The 16,503-nt window shown below is 36.0% G+C and overlaps 1 protein-coding gene across 4 annotated transcripts in view; it reads left to right on the top strand.

Annotated features, from left to right (window-relative positions):
* Window positions 1-16,503, top strand: part of MCF2L (MCF.2 cell line derived transforming sequence like) — a 285,276-nt gene that overhangs the window by 131,688 nt on the left and 137,085 nt on the right. For all 4 annotated transcript variants that reach the window (XM_044670522.1, XM_044670521.1, XM_044670520.1 and 1 more), the window contains exon 3: window positions 13,764-13,878. In XM_044670522.1, the coding sequence (XP_044526457.1) occupies window positions 13,764-13,878 (115 nt within the window). The remainder of the gene's footprint in view (window positions 1-13,763; window positions 13,879-16,503) is intronic.

The raw sequence follows: 16,503 nt of genomic DNA, 5'->3' as shown, positions 1-16,503 counted from the left end.
CTGTGAAGGAAGGTATTGAGAAAGTGGACTTTCCAGTCTCGAGAGATGGTAGACATTGGATACTGAAAGAGTTCCTGAAGAAGCATATGGCAGAAGTAGACATGTACATGCCCCCTTGTCCCAGGATGGGACAAAATTGAAAGTTCCTAAATTTTAAAGTTTGGGCACCAACCTTCTAATAGTAGATTTACCCTAATAGTATGCTTCTTGGGAAAAGATGAGGCTTGCCAAGGTGATCCTTTGAAGCCACATAATAGACGGATTCTGGAAGAGACTTGGACATTGCCCCCTCTCCACTGTCACCACAAGTAAATCAGACAACACAGATTCAAAAAGTTTGGGATTCTTCGTTCAGTCCCCCCAAATACTCTTCTGGGGAAGACTAAACCACAAGATGGTATTACAAGTCTTGGAAGGATTGTGAGACTATGTGAAAAGGACTAAGCAAAATTTCAAAGTGTTGCCCCAGCAGGAATCTTTTAAGTTCACTTCCCTCCAGGGGATACTGATGAGGTATTTAAAGTTTTACATATTCTTTTTCTTTGTTAATGAGTTCCTAGGAATCTGTTGAGCCTTTTACATTTTCATTGGAATGAAATATAGGTTGTCCCATACCTGACCTAGGATACTACCCTGAATGCTTATTGAGGATGCAGGGTCCCCATTCAGAAACAGTTGGGAAAACTTAGATATGACATATACTGTAAATATATTAAAAGATTTTCTGGGGGAAGTTCTAAGTGGAGGCAATGAAGGAAGAGAGAAATCAGTCCTCTTGGGACCAGCCCCCAAGAGTAGATCCAGTTCATGTGAATCCAAATCCTTAGGAGACCCCAAGTTACAAGTTATATCAGTCTATCTATTTATCATCTATCTATCTATCTATTTGTCTGTGTATCTATCTGTCTGTGTATATATGTATGTATGTATCTGTCTGTCTACTGTGTATATATGTATATATCTATCTGTCTACTGTGTATGTATGTATCTGTCTGTCTATCTATCTATCTATCTATCTATCTATCTATCTATCTATCTAAAACTCTGCAAGTCATCTGATTCTATAACAAAGCCTTTCTACCATCCCCAGAAAAGGTCTCTTGGGAGAGAGAAGCTCAAGGCACTCAAACTCTCAGAAATATTCTACCTGTGTTTATTGTAGAATGAAAACTATGACCATGAAAAAGCCAAATCCTGGGATAGCCTTTCTAGGCTATGCATTTCTCCTGAATTCATTGACTTTCCTTTTGAAATAACCATACCATTTCAAACTGACTCTATTTCCACAGGTTAAGGAGCCTGTCTTTTTTAAACTAATGTTGTATCTGCAGGATTTTGACTGACCTCTAAAGCCCCTTCCAATCTCAATATTCTATGATCCCTTAAGTAATTTTTAATTTTAAAAATTTTGTGTTTTTTTCTCATCTTCTTTCCTGAAGTCTCCTTAGCTTGAGGACTTGTTTCCTTCAGTATTCTTATTTTTTTTATAACTTTCATATAGCCTTAGATGCTGAAAAACAGGTCAATTGGTAGTTCAGCCAAGGTATCTGAAAATACACATAACATAAAATCAATCAGGTTGACCAAAATTCTGCATAAATAAGAGGATCCTTTCTTATTGTGATTCATTACTTGGCAGAGTATACAGTCGAAGAATACAATAGCTTCATGATGTCCCATTTTTTCAAACTGACATGAGGCTATTATTAATTCAAATTTTATATACAGTGATTAATTATTCCACATCCAGCAAATACTTTTCTTTCATGAAAATGAATGAGAGAATTGTTTCCATATTTGAGCAATGTGGTTTGGTGGGGTTTTTTCGAGGTATTAATAAGATAGGTTTGTGGATATAAAAGGAAAGATGGATTCTTGCTTTCCTCTAAATTGTTTTTTTTTTAAGTTTAGAAGAATATAGTTTCTAGGCATAGGTATACTAGAAAAAAGAAATCTAGTAATAGCAAGCAATATTTTAAATTAATATCTCTACAAAATGGACTTTTAGTTGATGTTTCAGCATAAATTTTATTATAGTACTTTTTTTACACTGTATTGTAACTCATAGACTTAATATTTTAGGTTTTTTCAACCATCGACCCTAAAGAAAAGGACAAAGAAAATTTTTGGAAAAGAACACATGAAAGCTTGAAAGAAGTCCACCCTCCCCTCAAGTCAAATCATGATTTTGTGTATCCTTGATTTGAACATTTCCTTAATTTTCTTTCTATGATTATGCTGCCTCATATTTATATTCCCCCATTACAATCTTTTTCTGAAATGGATAAATTTTTTTCAAGATTTTTTTCCTTTTTTTAATTAATGTACTACCTAAACTCAACAGACTCTTAAGAACCCATTAACAAAGAAAAACAATATGGAAAACTTTAAATACCTCATCAGTTTCCCCAGGAGAGAAGTGAACTTAACATTACATTCTGTAAGGACGTGTATCTTTATGAATTTGGATTATCATAGATGAGTTGAAATTTCCCAGGAAGCTGTAGTCTTTAGCTCTTAAAATGACCGATTCTCAGCTATTTTATTTCAGTGAGAGAGAGATAAGGGTCCAGTGGCAGTGCCACCATCTCCACCCCATACCCATTTGTGTAGAAATTGACCTACCTCTGGTTCTCCATATATTGTGCTAACTGGGTTACCATATTGCCTCAAGTTTTAGGTATAGCATTGTATAATTTGTTTATATATAAAGTATATATAACTAAATATAAAATACATATATATAAATATATATATAAATATAAAATAACTGAATAATTTAAAAACCAAATTCCATAGCTCAATAAAGGTAAAGAGGTTATACAACCCTATTATGAAGTAGAGAGGGGTTGGCCCTCAGGAATTCTAAGCTCTGATCTTAAGTGCATCTGATTGTTTTTGTGTAGGAGATAGGTATAATTCTAATGAAAATTACTCTTTTTTGGTAATCTAAAGATAAAAAAAAAACATTTCTAAGATTCACATTTCTAGTCACTAATAAACCGTTGCCTTTCAAATTAAATGTAATATAAATTTTTAAAAATGCTAAATTTAACCCCCCTCTCAATTTTATCTCAGAAACCCATTCAAATGGATCTATGATTTCATTTATATTCCCTTCAATAATTTTGCCAATCTCAACTCATCCTTACTTGCCCTTCTGGTACTACGCCAGTCCCCCTTCTCCCATAAGTTAGCCATTATTTGGCTCCTCAAAGTCCTAGAGAATTTCCTTAATTTCTCTTGTTAAAATGGGGATGTTGGCAGAACACAAGGCTATCCATTTGTTATCCCTCGACATGTGGCCAGTCCATTTTTTTTTCATACATCTCTTTAATTAGCATTTATTCCAGTTCTCCTTCAAAATTGCTTATAATGTGCTGTAGCCTTGGCATGTTCCTCTCTATTGCCTTCAAGGTACTCACTTTTATTCCTTTGGAGACTATATACAATGTTAAATGACTAGCAAAATTACTAGCATACTGCTGGTATTAACAACATGGACATACGCAGCTAGAAGAAGTACAGAATTTGTAAAAGAATTTGCAATTTTCCAAAGACACTCCAGCATACTTTCCTCTTCCTGTTCAGTTTTGGGTCCAACTTTTCCCTGTTTTCAGTGACTATTAAACATATATATGAGGAGGAGAGGGGAATGAGAAAGGCGGGGGGGAACAAGAAAGAGATAGATTTTTGGACATAGCTGATGTGAGAATTTTTTCTTGGATAAGCATATTTTTTATAATTTCTTACATATTTATAACATCATGTGAATTTTATTATTGTTGTGTTACAAATTATATTGTTTTAAATGTTTTAAAAATTGTTAAAAATAAATGGGGGAGGGGGAAGCTGGGTAGCTCAGTGGATTGAGAGCCAGGCCTAGAGACGGGAGGTCCGGGGTTCAAATCTGGCCTCAGACGCTTCTCAGCTCTGTGACCCTGGGCAAGTCACTTGACCCCCATTGCCTACTCTTACCACTTTTCTGCCTTGGAGCCAATACACAGTATTGACTCCAAGACGGAAGGTAAGGGTTTTAAAAAACAAACAAACAAACAAACAAATAAATAAATAAGCAAATGAATGAATGAATGAATGAACAAATAAATAAATAAATAAATAAATAAATGGGGGACAGCTAGATGAATAGAGTGCCAGGCAAATCTGGCCTCATATACGTCCTAGCTGTGTGACCCTGGGCAAGTCACTTAACTCCAGTTGCCTAACCCTTACAGCTCTTTTGTCTTTTAACTAATACTTAATATTGACTCTAAGATGCAAGGTAAGTGCTTAAATTTTTTCAAGAAAAAAAATATATATACACACACATATAGCATGTATGTGTATGTATATATAAATGTATATACATATGTTTCAACTTTGTTTTACTCTGTCAGTGCTTTCATGTTTTTCTTCCAACTGTCTTATTTTACATCAATGATCTTCACACTTTTTTGACTATATACTTTTATCAATAAAAATAAATGAGCCTTCACCTCCAATACCTGTATATTTGTGTGTTAACTATATATATTTATTAATGGATTCATTTCTATATATTTTATTTTATTTTTGTTTTTATTATCAAGCAAAGCACACATCCATATTGACCATTGTTATAAGAGCACACTCACAGAAAACCAAAATCCCTAAATAAAACCAGAAATACGCTGATGTAAAAGATAGTATGTTTTAATCCACAACCATCTGACTCCAACAATTCTTTCTCTGGAGGTGGATAGCATTCCCTGTCATAAGTCTTTCAGGATTGTCCAGATCAGGGCATGGCTGGAAGTGGCCAAGTTTTCACAGCTGATCATTTTCCAATATTGCTGTTACTGTGTACAATTTTCTCCCAGTTCTGTTTATTTTGCTCTGCATCTGTTCATGTACCTCTTCTCAGCTTTTTCTGAAATCACTGTGCTTATCATTTCTTATAGCACAATAGTACTTCATCACCAACATGTACTACAATTTGGTCAGCCATTCCTCAACTGATGAACATCCCCTCAATTTCCAATTCTTTGCCACCACAAAAAGAGCAGCTATAAATATTTTTGTACAAGCAGGTCCTTTCCACCTTTTTTTTTTATTATCTCTGGGACAGAGACCTAGTACTGGTGTTAAAAGGTCAAAGAATATGCATAGATTTATAGTCCTTTGGGCATAGTTCCAGATTCCCCTCCAGAATGGTTGGATCAGTTCACAGCTCCACTAACAATGCATTAGTGTCCCAATTTTGCCACATCCCCCCAACATTTATCACTTTTCTTTATTATCACATTGGCCAATCTGATAGGTTTGAAGGGGTATCATTTCTATATATTTTTAAACTTATATAGAAATAGACATTTAAAGGATGAGATAAAGGAAAGACATTAAAAGGATGAGATTAAGATTTTATAATTTTAAAATGAACCTTTAACTAAATATCAATTCTAAGGTGGAAGAGTGGTAAGGGTTAGGCACTTGGGATTAAATGACTTGCCCAGGGTCATAAAACTTGTTCTTTCACTCCTCTATTCATTTTGTGACATTTTTTAAAGATTGGTTGGAGAGGTTTCTCATGGTGGTTTTGAGCTACTCTGCTTCTACTCTGCCATCTTGGCTCCACTCACTTAATTCCAGAGTCATATAACTAGAAAGTGTCTGAGGCCAAATTTGAATCTGGGTCCTCCCAACTCCAATTCACTGAGCCACCAACCTGTCCCAAGTTTATATAATATTTGATCCTTGAATCAACATAGAGGCATTCAAGTTTGTCCAATAGGAGAGTGCCATGGACAGACCCTCGCTTTATTAAAATCATTTTGGCAGTATCAGCCAATGGATCATGGGGGAAGAGACTTGAGGCATGGAGAAAATTAGGAGGTTATTTTGACAGTCCAGGTAAGGGGCAGCTAGGTGGCTTAGTGGATTGAGAGATGGGTCTGGAGATGGGGAGGTATCGATTCTAAAATGGAAGATTAAAGGTTTATTTAAAAATGGACTAGGTGGAGGGGAGAGAAAGAACATGAATCATGTATCCATGGGAAAATATTCCAAATTAATTAATTAAATAACATTTTCCCAAAAAAAGAGACAGAAGATAAAGGTTTTGTTTTGTTTTTTTAAAAAAAAGGGTATTATCCTCAATGCAGTATTACAATAAATGAGTCTATATTGGTATAAAAAAAATGGACTAGGTAAGAAGTGATAGGGACCTGAACTAGCTAGCAGAGTGACTTTATAAATGGAGAAGAGGGAAGAGATTGGGAAGTAGAGATGTGACAACTGATTGAATATAAAAGATGAAGAAGAATGAGGAGTTGAAAATGACCAAAAAAAAAAAAAATGGCACCAAGTTGTGAACCAGGAAGTTGAAAGGATCGGATTGTATTTGACAGTAATAGGGACATTTGAAAGAAAAGAAGGTTTGAGGGAAAGAAAACGAGATCTGAAATCTGTTGCAACCCATCCCTGTCTTCTCATTCTGGGTAACTCACTCTACACTGCCCAAAATGAAAAGCCAGGAGATGAGGCACTTACCTATTCATCATTACCCTGGAGCACAAAACCCTCTGTGGAAGCCAACAACGGAGTCCACAGAAGGGGAAGGGGAAGGGGGAGTGGATTTGGTTTGGAATTTTTTCAGTTCTGCCTGTATTGCTGTTGCTATGGGGTCTTCTAGCAATTAGGCTATAACTCTATGGAATAATTAACTTCTGGCTCATAAGGGAGGTTTAGAGCTTAGAAAATAGGAAGAGGGGAGTATAGGGAATGTTGAAGGATAAAAGTAGGTATGGTTACATCGGACACCAATCCTATGACTGGGTATTGGAAGAAAGGTGTTTGTTTTGGTTAGATCATCATCCTGTCTCACCCAGTAAGTATCTGGAACCCTCAAGGTTTTATCCTGGACCCTTTTATTTTCTTTGTCTATACCTTAGAGATCATCTACATTAATGCAACTCCACAAGCATTTATGAAGTGCATTCTATATGTAAGGCATTGTGCTGGAGCTAAAGATACAGAGACAAAACCCCCAAATCTCCTCCTCTCAAGAAGCTTATATTCTACTGGTTGAATGAAACCCTAGGAGGGGAAGCTCAGTGGATGGAGAGCCAAGCTTAGAGCTAGGAGGTCCTGGGTTCAAATTTGGCCTCAGACACTTCCCAGCTATGTGACCCCGAGCAAGTCACTTAAACCCCATCGCCTAGCCCTTACCACTCTTCTGCCTTGGGGCCAATACACAGTATTGATTCTAAGATAGAACGTAAGGGTTTTTTTTAATAATATAAAATAAAGCAAAGGATCAAAGATTTAGAGTTAGAAGGCACCTTAGAATAAACAAAACCAGGAGAACATTATACACAGTAAATGAAACACTACAGGACGATCCAGTGTGAAAGATTTTGCTACTAAGAGCAATGCAATGATCTGGGAAAACTCTGAGGGACTTATGAGAGAGAACTGTGGGAGAAATGCAGAAGAAAACATATGATTTATCACTTGTCTGTATGGGTATAGGATTTTACAAATATAAATAATAAAGAAATGGGTCTTGAGTGATAATACATGTATAACCCAGTGGAATTGCTTGTCAACTCCGGGAGGGGGAAGGAAAGAGCATGAATCATGTAATCATGGAAAACTTATGTGTAAATTTGTTACTGAAATAAAGACATAATTTTTTTAAAAGAAGGCACCGTAGAGATCTTCTAGTCTAACTGCCACATTTTACATATGAGGAAATTGAGACCTGGAGAGAGAAAATGATTTGATTAAAGTCACATAAGCAATGAATGAAAAGCAGGATTTAAACATGAGTTGTTTTAAAAAAAAACCTTGCCCTTCATCTTGGAATCAATATTGTTTATTGGTTCCAAGGCAGAAGGGAAGTAAGGATGAGGCAATAGGGGTTAAATGACTTGCCCAGGGTCCCATAGTTAGGAAGTGTCTGAGGTCAGATTTGAACCCAAGATCTCCCATATTTCAGTCTATTGAGCCATCTAGCTGTTCCTGAACCTAAGTTTTTGAATTCCCAATTCTTTGCCCTTTCTGCTCTACCACATGACACCCAAATAAATCCATCATTTTTTTTAAAGATGGAGGGCATGAATAACCAGGAGAGTCTAGAAAGTTCTCTTATAGCTAATTACAAGTTTAGTTCCAAGTTGTTTTCTGTCATTCTCTGAGATCAACTCATTTATTGGCCATTTGTCTTCCCTATGAAAGAGTAGGGAAAAAATACCAATCTGATTTTACCTTTTTGCTTGTTTGGATTCTGGGTGAACTAGAGTTTGCTGTACACTTTTGTTGTCTTTGGATCATGATAAAAAAACTGAAAGTGTATTCAGGATTCACAAGGAGGAAAAAGAATCTATTTTGTTGCCCTTCTAGAGGTATAGTGTCTCAAAATAGGGAAAGCAGCTATTTTTAACTGGACAGCCTTATTTAACTCCATCTCTGAAGAAGAACGGAACAAGGAGGCTACTGCTATTTTCTTGGTCATTTGTGTCGGATGAACTTCCTTTTCCCAAGCATGACAGTAAAATATAACTATGGTTTTTCTTTTCCTCAGGGTGACAGTGTGTAAAAACCAGAGAGACAGGAAAGGGAATGCAAATTACAACATTCTACTAAAGTAAAAGAGACGGTTAAGTGATGCAGTTGATAGAGCACTGGCCTGGGAATCAGGGAGATTCATCTTCCTGACTTCAAATTTGGCCTCAAATACTTACTAGCTATGTGACCCTGGACAAGTCACTTAACCTTATTTGCCTCAGTTTCTCATCTGTAAAAAGAGCTGGAGAAAGAAACAGCAAACCAATCCACTAAAACAAACAAAACAACCAACCCAAATGGAGTCAAGAAGAGTCAGACACAACTGAAAAACAACAGAACAATGACTAAGCAAAAGTAAGAGAAGATAAATCACCAAAATTTTCCCTCTTCGTGTCCTTCAGGGTCCCTGTAAATCAGTGGCAATATGACAGAATTATGTTTTAGACACTTACATTTAGAGCAAATCACTCAATTCAGTAAATATGTATTGTAGCAAATGCACAGAAGCATTGGGAATATAACAATGAAAAATGATAGTTCCTGGCCTCACATGGTTTATTATCTAGCAGGTTGGGAGGAACAACGGTAAAATATTTACAGAAATAAGTAGGTTATCAGGGACAATGTGAATAGGGCAGGAAAGGCATCTTGACAAAATACTATAAAAAAATATGAGAAGCTTTCATTTTTTGTAGAGGATCATGGTAGGGTTCATGGGGCAGTTGATACCCAAGCTAGTCCTGGAAGGAAGACAAAAATGCAACATGGCGAAATGGAAAGAGGGACAAGTTTGGAGCCAGAGGACCTGGGTTCAATTCCTGGTTCTGTCATACTTTCTCTGGGTAGCTTAGAGCAAGTCTCTTAAACAATTTGGGCATCAGTTTCATCATTTGTGACATGTGGGAGTTGTTTAAGATGATTTCTAAGGTCTCATCCAGCTCTAAATCTATTAAACAGGGCAACTAAGTAGTACAGTAGATAGAGTGTTAGACCTGGAGTCAGGAAGACCTGAGTTCAAATCCAGCCTCAGACACCTTCTATGTGACGCTGGGCAAGTCACTTAACCCAGTTTGTATCGTTTCCTCATCTGTAAAATGAACTGGAGAAGGGAATGGCAGACCATTCCTTTGCCAAGAAAAGCTCAAATGGGATCATGACTAGTTGGATATGACTGAAACAACTGAAAAACAAAATTAATAGGCACTGATATATAGGGAGTAAGACCCAAGAATACATCATAGAAATGGAGGCCACCAAACTGTATATAAGGATCTTTGTGACTTGCATATGGACTTAGTATTTCAAATGTATTTTTAAATATCTAAACGCTTTATATTATATATCATGTTAAGTAAATGTAATAATGAATAAATTCAACAATGTTTAATAAAATGAAATTAAACATTTAAAATATATAAATACATACTAAATTTTTTCTTGTATTTATATATTTTTTGTTAAATATTCCCCAATTACATTTAATCTGGAGTGTTGAAGGCTTGGCTCATGTGTGTTTGCTCCTCTGATTTACACAAAGGGAAGGAGAGAGCATGAAAAAAAGACAACAGTTATTATAGTTCTGCTGGAATAGTTTTAGTCTTGTTCTTGCCCTTAGCCATTCTGGAATTCATATAGAAACAATCTTTTTTCTTTGTCCTATTACTGCTCTTGTTTCCATCTTTCTTCCCACACCTAGGGGTGTAATGGAAAGAGTGCTGTCCTTGGAGTTCAGATCCTAATTTAAACTCTTGTTGGACAAGTTAGTTAATCTCTCTAAGCCTCAGTTTCCTCATCTGTAAAATGAAGTTAATAAAATCTACCTCCCAGGCTGTTGTGAGCACCAGTGAGAAAATCTGTGCAAAGTTCTTTGTAAACTTTAAAGCAAATATTAATTATAGTTATTATCTTCTGTCTATATCATTTGAAATATGAATTGATCAGTAATTTTTTGGTGTATTTTCATCAGCTTGTTTAGACTGCACCTCCTTTTTTTTCTTATTGGGATAATTTGTGCTTAAGTCAAATTTCATTCTTTGAAGACTCTTCCTCCCTTCCTTAAGCTAATTTTCCTTGGAGACACTTCATCTATCTGATCTCTGAAATGTACTCTTCTAGAGCCTAGGGCAGGGGTCAGCAAAGTATGGCTCTTTCTGCAAAAGCCATAAAGTCAATTTTTTTCAGGCACTGTTACAGGAGTGCACACTCTGAGCACTGTACGGCTCTCAAGAAATTACATTTTAAAAAATGTGGCGTTTATGGCTCTCACGGCCAAAAAGGTTGCCGACCCCTGGCCTAGAGTATTTATCAGATGTCCTAAGTATGCCTCTTACAGAAGTTATTTTCATTTGATGACTAGACAGTAGAACTGTTTCAAAAGGAATTCTTGTAATTCTTGTTCAGTAGACTCAAATAAGCCTTGAGATTCTGTATTATTAAAATTAATCAATACATTTATCCAAGCTTCCCACCAAAGATGACCTATAAGAATGCAACTCACATCAGTTTCAAGCTGAAAGAGACCTTAAAGGTCATCCTGGCTGATGCTCTCATTTTACATGTAGGAAAACTGATTTCTACCTACCTTCTTTTAAGAATTGGAGAGAATAAAGGTATGAAATAATATATAAACTGTTGAATTTGGTTTTCTGGACAGTTTTTCTGAACTTTTTTCTATATATATTTTTAATATAAGGGATAGCTGACTAGGAAGGGGAGGGAAATGAGATGCCCAAAGATGAAAATTGATAGGGAATATATTGGCATTATGAAAGGATTTAAATTAAGAGCTTTAAGAGTGATTTGAAAATACTGTGATACATAATGACTTTAATTTTTCCTTAAGAAAAAAAATGTGTCAGCAAGAATATTATTGTAAGGATGATCTGCTGTGAATGACTTAACTCTCTTATCAGCACGATGATCCAAGACAATTTCAAAGGACTCAAGATGAAAAATGCTATCCACCTCCAGAGAGCGAACTGATGAACTCTGAGTGCAAATTGAAGCATACATATTTTATTTTATTTGTGTGTGGGGGAAGAGGCCACTCACAGAATGTGTATTTCTTTTGCAACATGAATAATATGGAAATATGTTTGTAAAACTTCATATATATATATTTGTATATAATCAATAGTGTATCACTTGCCTTCTTTATTAGTGAGGGAAGGGTGGAAGGAAGAGATTTTGGAACTCGAAAATTTTTTTAATTCAAAGATATTTTATTTTCCCAATTATGTGTAATAATGATTTTCTACATACATTTTCCAAAACTATAATGTCCAAATCATCTCCCTCCATCTCTTTCCTGCCCCTCCCCAAACAGTAAGCAATTTGATATGTTCTGTACATGTATTATCATGCTAAACACACTTCCATATTGGTTGTTGTAAGAACACACTCATATAAAACCAAAACTTCAAATTAAACCATAATTACATTGATGTTAAAGACAGTGAGCTTTGATCTACATCTGACTCCAACAGTTCTTTCTCTGGAGGTGAAGAACATTCTTTGTCATTAAGTCCTTCAGAATTGCCCTGTATCATTGTATTGCTGAGAGTAGCTAAGTCTTTCACAATTGATCATAGTATAATTTAGCTGTTAGTGTGTGCTATGTTCTCCTGGTTCTGCTTATTTCACTCTGCATCAGTTCATGTAGGCTTTACCAGATTTTTCTGAAATCATTGTGCTTATCATTTCTTATGGTACAATAGTATTCCATCACCATCATATACCACAATTTATTCAACCATTCCCCAATTGGTGGACATCCCTTCAATTTCCAATTTTTTGCCACCACAAAAAAGAATTGCTAGAAATATTTTTATACAAATAGGTCCTTCCCCTTTTGTAAGATCCAATAGTGGTATGACAAGATGAAAGGGTATATTCAATTTGATGGCTCTTTGGACATAGGAACTAAAAATAAATTTAAATGTTAAAATAATGTTACATGTAATTGGGAAATATGTAATGAAATAGATATGATTTTTTAAAGGAAAGGAAAAATATGTGTGGGTAATATAGGAAAATGTGGAAGTTCACACTTCAAACCTTTCTAACTTTGTCATTTATAAGCAGATCATCTCATGAACTTCAAGTTTAAAATTATGTTTATGATGATATTCATACTCCTGATCCCACTGGTGTGGAGACTCCCTTCTTCAGTGCCAATTATAATCCCACAGTGCCTTTATTAGATCTTTGGGTATTGCTATGCCCCAGGAGAGTTCACTCGATGGTCAGCCTTTCAGTCAGTAATTGATCTATTCTATTAGAACTTAATGAATTTGGTCTCTGACAGGAATGCTGCCTTCTACTGGACTTGCATCCAAAGCTTAGAAGAGTCTGCCATAGGTTCCTTTCCACTGCCACCCTGTTAGAGAATGTAGAGGTCTCTGAGTAGTATTTTAGAGGAGGATGAGAAGATTGTTATCATAAATCTAAACACTGGGAGCAGGTAGGTGACTCAATGGATAGAGAACCAGACCTAAAGACAGGAGTGCTGGGTTCGAATGTGACTTCAGACACTTCCTATCTATGTAACACAGGGCAAGTCACTTAACCCAGTTGCCTAGCCCTTACCACTCTCCTGCCTTAGAACCAATTGAATTTAAGACAGAAGAGAAGGGCTAAGTATACATAAATAAATAAATGCACCCAAACACTGAACCTCAATACCTTTTGAAAAGTACTTCTCAGTCTCTTAGATGATGGTCACACTGGATTTCTTGTATGAATAAGAGTTTGTTGGGATTTTTGTTTGGCAGTGGGGGAGTGGGTGCCATTTCCAAGACTATACTTCCTATTCCAATGAAATCAGGAAATAATATAATAGCTTTCCTTCCCTCTGACATTTTAACATTTCTATTTCCATATCCAGATAAGAACAAAAATAGCCAAGAAGCAGGAAAGAAATGTATTTTCAAATGACCCATTCTCACTCTTGGTGGATTCAAAGAAGATTCAGTAAAACCTGAGAAATTCTTTACTTATTCTGAAGTCCTTCATTCTAGGGACTCTTCACAATGGGAAGAGAAATTTAAAGGGATCAATTCTTTTCATTGTTTAAAAAAAACCAGGAACTTCCAAGCTACTCCTTATTTTTTTAAATGTTTTGAGTTTCTAAATGTTTTCTGCTGTTGCTCAATTGGAAAAGTTTGGATTTAGTGTAGCTGCTTTATATGACCAGTTTTTTTTTAACTCATTTTTAGGTGGACGGGGACAAGATGGATGCCCAGTCATCACATTCCCAGATTACCCAACTTTCAGTGAAATCCCAGAGAAAGAGTTCCAGAATGTCCTGACCTACCTGACCAGCATTCCCAGGTGGGTTTTTATTGCTCAAAACGTTAATGCCATGCAATTAATTGTTTAGCTGGCATAGTGCAGGGAAAGCCTGATAGACTGAGAATTAGAGAACCTTGGATCATATCCTGGTTTTGTCATATATAGCCCTTTATGTGTGACCTTGGACAAGTCACAATCTTTCTACATACATTTTCCAAAACTATAATATCCAAATCATCTCCCTCGTTTCCTCACCTCTAAAATGAGGACTTGATGACTCTTTGTAGTCTTCCAGTATAATCTGCAAGCAATACATTTCAAAGAATTATCTCATTCATTTCTCATTTCACCCTTATCAGTTTATCAACATAAGTATTGTTATCCTATTTGACACTTAAAAAACGTGAACTTTAGACAACTTTAATAAACTATGACTCAGATTGGTAAAAGCAATCTATGCCCAAGATGTCTCAAAGTCGTCATCCAGTTCTGTTTCTTGCACCCCAAAATGATTCTAAAACATTGTTCCGAAGTGTTTTGCACTCATTTTTCAGCATTATATACAGCTTATATTACCTGAATGATTTAGCACAATATGATATGACCTTATGTGACTTTCTCAAAGACATTTCCCAGCCTCCTTCATCCTTCATAAAATGTTAACAAGCACTTAAATTAGGAAAGGAAATATGAATGCTAAAATTGCAATCCTTTTGTATTTGAGTTCAAAGACAATTAGTTTACTGTTGGTGTTCGATATATGCATTATGAGTTTAATAAGATGCAAACCAAATTTTATAGCCAAGGGATTAAGAAAACTACTATCTCAGTTCAAGTGAATGGGGATTGAATTGTATATAGTTGGTTATTCCTGAGAAAGAGTCCCAGCCTTGCATGGTTTCCCACATTCCTTGCTTAGGGACATAGGAGGTAGAAGAACCTTACAGGGCCACCCTCTACTGCTTTTTTTTTTCAACTCACAATTTTGTCATCGGTGCAGGTAACTGTCTAACCAGTTAAACAGGAGATGGCTTGTTGTGTTGTGACACTGTGTCTCTGCTGAGAAACAGAAGTCTATCATACAGTAAACCAAGATAATTGTTTTTTGCCCTGTGAAAAGAAAAACACTGCCTTTCCATTGGTTTATTTTTATATCTTTAAAAAAATTGGGAATAATGTTTTCTATTGTGTTACAAACTGAATAAGAAAGTCTTTTGAGATTCACAGTGTCCTAAGAAATAACAAAAATGACTTCCCTCAGTCACTTAAGTCAACAAGTTTATTGAGGTCTATGGTATTATAGGCCCCCTTGCGGGTTCTTCTGAGTGCATATTAGCAAACATGACCTACATTCTAACTTGGGACATAGTATGGCATTTAAGAGAAATATATAAAAAAGTGATTACAAAAGTGCTTTGTAAGGAAGGGAGGGATTAAGGAATGAGTAATGAGATTGCAGAATGGGGAGAAGTATTTACATTGGGAAAACCTTCATGATGGTAATGGGCTTTTAAATATAACTTAGAACACAGATTCTTCTTTTTTTATATATCATGGACTGCTTTGGTAGTCTGGTGAAGTCTTAAGACATTTTCCCAGATTACAGTTTTTAAATTCACAAAATAAAATATGTAGGATGCAAATAAAATCAATTTTATTGAAATATAGTTATCAAATATTTTTTAAGTTAAGCTTCTATACCCCAATTTAAGAGCCCTTGATTTGGGGGGCAGCTGGGTAGCTCAGTGGAGTGAGAGTCGGGCCTAGAGACAGGAGGTCCTAGGTTCAAACCCGGCCTCAGCCACTTCCCAGCTGTGTGACCCTGGGCAAGTCACTTGACCCCCATTGCCCACCCTTACCAATCTTCCACCTATGAGACAATACACCGAAGTACAAGGGTTTAAAAAAAAAGAGCCCTTTATTTGAAAGAAGAAAGGTATAGGATAGAGTTAGTTGAAGAAATGTTCTTCTTTTCACATGGTAGAGTTTAAGCAGAGGCTCTTAGTTGAAAAAAAGTAAGGATTAAATATGAGGGACCCCATGTAATCTAGTTTAATTGGAATAACAGCTGCATGATCAAATAGAGAGGAGAATAGTAGAATGGACTGAATTAATGGCAAGTTTCAGAGGTAATTTGATCTGGAGGCCAACAGGAGACCTTTAGATTAGTGAATGTGAGTAGTGGACTTATTGCTAAGTAGAACCAATTCAAATCGAGCCTCAGATATTTCCTATTTGTGTAACCTTAGACAAGTCACTTGATCCCTATTTGCCTCAGTTTCCTCACATGTAAAAAAGGGATAATAACAGCCACCACCTACTTCTCAGATTGTTTCAAGGATCAAATGAAATAATAATTCTTAAAGCACTTAGTGCAGTACCTGGCATATAAATGTTATTATTATTATTGCTATATTACTGAGTTAGTAAGGTAACTTTGGCAGTTGTGTGTGTGGGGGGGACATTTTGAAGTGGCACTGGATGATTAGGAGTCTAGCAAGAAGGTTGTAGTAGTAGGAAATGGCTAATGCTGGCAAAATAACTGAGGAGATTTGGTTTTTAAGAACCATTCACTCTCCCCCATCCTTCTCTCTCTCTCTCTCTCTCTCTCTCTCTCTCTCTCTCTCTCTCTCTCTCTCTCTCTCTCTCTCTCTCTCTCTCTCT

The sequence above is a fragment of the Gracilinanus agilis genome, chromosome 3, assembly GCF_016433145.1.
Source record: "Gracilinanus agilis isolate LMUSP501 chromosome 3, AgileGrace, whole genome shotgun sequence".
Taxonomy (NCBI): domain Eukaryota; kingdom Metazoa; phylum Chordata; class Mammalia; order Didelphimorphia; family Didelphidae; genus Gracilinanus; species Gracilinanus agilis.
Note: the sequence above shows the minus strand (reverse complement) of the source record. Positions and strands in the feature narration are given on the sequence as shown.